Source organism: Lissotriton vulgaris, chromosome 6 (genome assembly GCF_964263255.1).
Source record: "Lissotriton vulgaris chromosome 6, aLisVul1.2, whole genome shotgun sequence".
In the NCBI taxonomy this organism is placed as follows: domain Eukaryota; kingdom Metazoa; phylum Chordata; class Amphibia; order Caudata; family Salamandridae; genus Lissotriton; species Lissotriton vulgaris.
The window spans coordinates 1,893,206,795-1,893,212,337 of NC_141694.1; the positions used below are offsets into that span (position 1 = coordinate 1,893,206,795).

Here is a 5,543-nt window from a genome sequence, read left to right on the forward strand (position 1 = left end):
AACATAGCACGAGCAGTTAGGCTTATCTCAGAGGCAGAGAGTGAAGCGTTTATGATCACGTACAATAAGGCAGTAAAGACACCACAAAAGGACACCACTCAGGTAGATGTAGAAAAATAATATCTTTATCTAACAGTTCAAGTCAAAATTTTGAAAGCGGTTCAAAAACTACAATTCACGTCAACCCGTAGGGACTCAAAGAAACAACAACGCATTCATTCAAGCGTGACACGCGACCCACTGCGCACCAGATACCTGTCGTGGAATGGGGACACAACACACAGCTTCTCAATGAAGCGGAGATGGTGACAGGCGGACTCCCAGCGACCACCAGTCTTGCGGGCACAGGTCCGCAGCGTGCATGCACAGTGGTTCGGGGACTCAGGGACAGGCGGGCGCTTAGGGGCGGGCGGGCGCTGACTCTCGTCGTGAAGCTCTGTGGTGGGCTCACAGCTGCAGCAGCTCTCTTAGCTGCGGCGGCCCACAAGACCAATCCAAGGTTATCAGGGGTGTGGGAGCTCAAAGGCCACAGCTCTCTCTTAGCTGCAGCGGCCCGCGGGGCAAATCACGAGGATGCAAAGTAACCAAGGTGGGGGGCACTCCGCGGCTACAGCTCTCCAAGGTGGTGGACACACAGCGGCTACAGCTCTCCCTCAGCTGCAGCGGCCAACAGGATAAATCACGGTGATGCAAAGTAACCAGGGTGATGGGCATTCAGCGGCTCCAGCTCTCCCTCAGCTGCAGAGGCCCAGGGGACGAATGACGGTGATGCAAAAATTGGCAAGGGTGTGGGCACTCAGTGGTAGCAGCTCTCTCTCAGCTGCTGTAGCCCACACGGCAAGGGTTGGTCTCCACTAGACTGGCACAACGGTGGACGCTCAGGGGCCACAGCTCTCTCTTGCTGCAGCGGTCCACGCAGATCCAGCGACAGGTCTGGAGGGGCAGATTTCGGCAGGCTCTCAGCAGCGACAGCTCTCTCTTAGCTGTGGAAGCCCACACGATGGTAGCACCACGTTTCAAGGGTTCAGAGACAGGTGGGCTCTCAGCGGCGGCAGCTCTCTCTTAGCTGTAGCGGTCCGCACAGTTTCCGCAAAATGTTAGAAAGTTGCAAGTTAGGTTCGGGAGGGCTCTCAGAGGCGGCAGCTCTCTCTTAGCTGCAGCAGCCCACACAGGTTCAGCAAGAAGGTTAGAAGGTGCCCAGTCCGGGGTCCTTACAGTAGAACTAGAGGCTCCGGAATACTCAACGGAGGCCTCACCTGTAAGTTGAATTCCTCGCACAGGAATTCCGACGGCTGACGGGGTGAAGTCTAATGTCCCTGAGACTTCTGCAGGAGGCGCTCTCGATTTAGGCCCTTGGGTAGTTTTTTCGGCAAGCTTGATGAAAGCTGCAAAGTCCTTTCCTCTGTTCACTCTGACAGAGTTTCATCTTGACATCTAGAAGGAACACACTTGGCCAAAGTTCCCGCGCAGCATTTTATACCTACAAAGTCTTTGTTCTCTAAGGTCGCAAATCACTGGCTCCAGTCAGCACCAGTTCGGAGGGGTCGGGGAGCACTTGGTTTACGAGGCGACATCCTGCCATTTCAGAATGAGGGGGTCTGCTATCAGTCACCCTGTGGAAGATGGAGTCATCATTCAGCTTGCCAGGCACAACCCCACTCGGATCAAAGAGTTACCCCTCCCCAAGCTTGGAATACCGATCTCTCTCTCCAGCCATGTCTGACCCAGCTGGCCCTATTGCTCCAAAACCAGACGGCCAATACGCATACTCGCAATAGCCTGCAAGAAAGCTTAAGGCCAGAAACTACCGCGCTTTCAGGAAAGGCATTTTACAACATGTACTATCTAATCGGTCCTCACCAAAAGATGGCCCTCACTGGCCCTCACACAAGCATATCAAACTCGGTTACAATAAGGCCGGATAGGGTGATAGAAAGTAATTCTTATTTATACAGTCATTTATATACAGGGAGCATTGCGTTGTGGCACTGATGAGCAGTGGCACGGCACCAAGAACATCTATATCCAGCTAATACACAAAACAGGAAGAGTAGAGGGGAAGGGAGACCCACGCCAATGATGCCAGGTCTTACAGTGCTTTGTGTTGGTCTTCTTTCGGCACAACCTTCTTACATTCTAGAGATGGATATGGTTGCTTGGTCACATTCAGGACATTCATAGGGTTTCTTCCCAGTGTGGACACTCTGATGTTGTGTTAGGTGTCCATTGGTAATAAATGTCTTGTTGCATTCTGTACATTCATAGGGCTTCTCCCCGGTGTGGACTTTCTGATGTTGCATTAGATTTGACTTTCTAATGAATGCCTTGTTACATTGAGTGCAGTTGAATGTTCTCTCTCCAGTGTGGACTATTTGATGTCGCTTCAGCTCTTTATTTGTTTTAAATGCCTTGTCACATTCTGTACATTCATAGGGTTTCTCCCCAGTGTGGATCATATGATGCCGCCATAGCTTTGCCTTCCATTTGAACACTTCATTACATTCTGTACATTGATATGGTCTCTCCCCAATATGGATTTTCTGATGTTGTCTTAGCATTCCATTTGTTATAAATGCTTTGTCACATGTTATACATTGATATGGCTTCTCCCCTGTGTGCATTTTCTGATGTTGTTTTAGATGCCAATTTTTTATAAATGCTTTGTCACATGTTGTACATTGATATGGTCTCTCCCCAGTGTGGAGTTTCTGATGTTGTTTTAGCATTCCATTTCTTATAAATGCTTTGTCACATTCTGTACATGGATATGGCTTCTCCCCAGTGTGGATTTTCTGATGTTGCTTCAGGGCCCCCTTTGTTATATATGCTTTGTCACACACTGTACATTTATATGGTCTTTCCCCAGTGTGGATTTTCTGATGTCTCTTCAGCACTCCATATGTTATGAATGCTTTGTCGCACTCTGTACATTGATAACGGGGTTTCTCCTCTGTGTGGATTTTCTGATGACGTTTTAGATCTCTATTTATTATAAATGCCTTGTCACATTCTGTACATTTATACGGTTTCTCCCCAGTATGGACTTTCTGATGTCGCTTTAAGTCTCTACTTGTTATAAATGCTTTGTCACAGGCTGTACATTCATATGGTTTCTCCCCAGTGTGGATTTTCTGATGTTGCTTTAGATCTCCATTTGTTATAAATGCTTTTTCACATTCTGTACATTCATAAGGTTTCTCCCCAGTGTGAATCATTTTATGCCGCTTTAGCTGTGTATTACTACTGAACACTTTATTACATTCTGTACATTCGTACGGTTTCTCCCCAGTGTGGACTTTTTGATGTTGCTTTAGCTCTCCATTTGTTATAAATGCTTTGTCACATTCAGTGCATTTATATGGTTTCTCCCCAGTGTGCACTTTCTGATGTCTCATTAGGACTCCTTTGGTAATAAATGCCTTATTACATTCTGTACATTCATATGGTTTCTTCTCTACATGGACATTTGGATGCTGCATTGAGCCTTTCATTGCAAGGGACGCTTCTCCACAGTTAGTTCATCAATATGGTTTTTCTCCAGTATGAAGTTTCTTATGACACACTTGCTCTTTCTCTCTCTGTCTAATAAATGTGTTGCCACATTCTAGATATTCATACGGTTTCTCGCCTTAGTGTCATTTCTGATACCAGGTTAGCTCTTCCTTCATAATGTGCAGCTCAGTCTTGCTTCAGTATGTCAGTGTGTTATGTCTTCTGTTCATATCAGCTGATGCCTAACATCCAAGTACAGGCCTCACTGGGCAGTTTGGGTTTTCTGCTGTAAAAAAAGACTTGGACGAGGCATTAGCCTTTGAGGGAAGATATTTCAAGGTATACTGTTTTTAAATCACTTCCTACACAAGTGATGTTTAATGCCTTTACCGTTTTTGTTTAGTAAGGCCTTTATTTCACCTGTTAAATTAAGAAAAAGAAATACTGAATAAGCAGAAATGCAGAGTACATCACAAAAAACTTCTTGGCATTTAGTGAAACATTTAAATGTTCATATAGACGTGTGTGGAAGCAATTCTAGAATACACTTTAAGTGTGAAGATGCAATAGGCAGAGTAAAGTCATACATCACTCCATGATCCCCTTCTATTGAGGAGTGTGGACTAAAGGAGTAACCAAGACACCAGAGAAGGTACCGTGTTCAGCGAGTGAGACCCTCTCCCCACGACACACTACAATGATAAAAACGTAGCGATAAGATGCCACCCTTCTTATCCAGGGAATGCTTCCTATTATCACATGGCCTAACACATAATACAAGATGGGAGCCTTTTCCAGTGACTGGACCATGCAAGTCAGAGCATCACCATAATGGAGGGAAACATAAGCAACTGCTAAAAGGGAGTCCTTTATACTATCAGAGAGCCTGGGATAGGACCTGGACAGGTAATCAGAGCATCTTCCACATAGTGTAGCTCCAGAGGGCTGAGGCTCTAACCAGAGCTACACAAGGAACAGGAGGTTTACAAACATTTCGAACACACATTGGCAAAGTCGATAAGTCTCAACTTTTAGATGTATAGGCTTTCCCAATGATGCACTACATCAAGAAAGAAAAACAAAGGGTGCAATCATGTGGCTACTATTGCATCATTATGTAGGCATGCAGATGTTTCTCCACAAATGTGCACACTTACAGAATGACATGTGCACCATTTCCCATTTTTGGTCTCATGTTGACCGAGATCTTTTATTTTTTAATAATTACATGTATAATATACTTACTTAATGGGGCTTGAAGCTCTCCATCCATTGGTTGGTTGTGGTGCCATTCACATTTAGCTTCTGCCCACTACAGAATACAGCATGGGGTAGTGGGTTTCCCTACTTCACCAACTGGCTAACTTCACTTTAAGTGACTGGATATTACTCTTTCACAAGGAGGTAGTTCCCTTCAGTGCTAATATTTTTCTTTGTCCTTACTAATTACGTTAGCGTTGCCTCTGTGTTTAGAGCCTTATGTTATAGCAGGACACTTTCTACCAGCTCTTCACAACACAGGACACATATCAGCTTTATCAGTTCCTGCCTCCTTTTAATGATCTTGTAAATTCCTTTAGAGGCGGCCTATTGCTGCTATATCAGAGTATACCAGAAGGTGTCCATATAAATCTATTCTTTATAAAGTAATTACATTTTTAGAATACACGCAATAAAATGCATTTATAACTGCACTCCTGCATGTATTTTAATTGAGGACCACAGCTGTGCTTGTAAACCAACTTAGTCTGTATGTCCTGCTTGTATGTCTTGCTAGTTTGCTTTCAGTGTTCTTCTTTATGGTGCTTAGATATATATTTAACTATTACATTTCTAATTTAATCTGCACTGTGCAGTCTATCTATCTTTGCATTCCTAGCTATCTATCTCTGTGTGTGTGTGTGTGTGTGTGTCTGTAGATCTAGCCTCAAAGTTCAGACATGTGCATCACCAAAATACAAAATCAAATACTTTTTACTTTCTCATTTTTTTTAAATTTAAATTATTTTTTCATTATTACTTCTTTTCACATTATTTTCAGCTTAAGGGTT

At 44.2% G+C, this 5,543-nt stretch overlaps 1 protein-coding gene across 1 annotated transcript; it reads right to left on the minus strand.

Moving 5' to 3' along the window:
• Window positions 1-1,930: 1,930 nt before the first annotated feature.
• Window positions 1,931-3,910, minus strand: LOC147709803 (uncharacterized). Its single transcript, XM_086928268.1, has one exon. The coding sequence runs from the start codon at window positions 3,489-3,491 to the stop codon at window positions 2,130-2,132; it is 1,362 nt and encodes a 453-aa protein (XP_086784394.1). The 5' UTR covers window positions 3,492-3,910; the 3' UTR covers window positions 1,931-2,129.
• Window positions 3,911-5,543: the final 1,633 nt, after the last annotated feature.

Excerpts from the sequence above, each read along its gene's own strand:
- LOC147709803 (XM_086928268.1), bottom strand. The coding sequence starts at position 3,491 with ATGAAAGGCTCAATGCAGCATCCAAATGTCCATGTAGAGAAGAAACCA.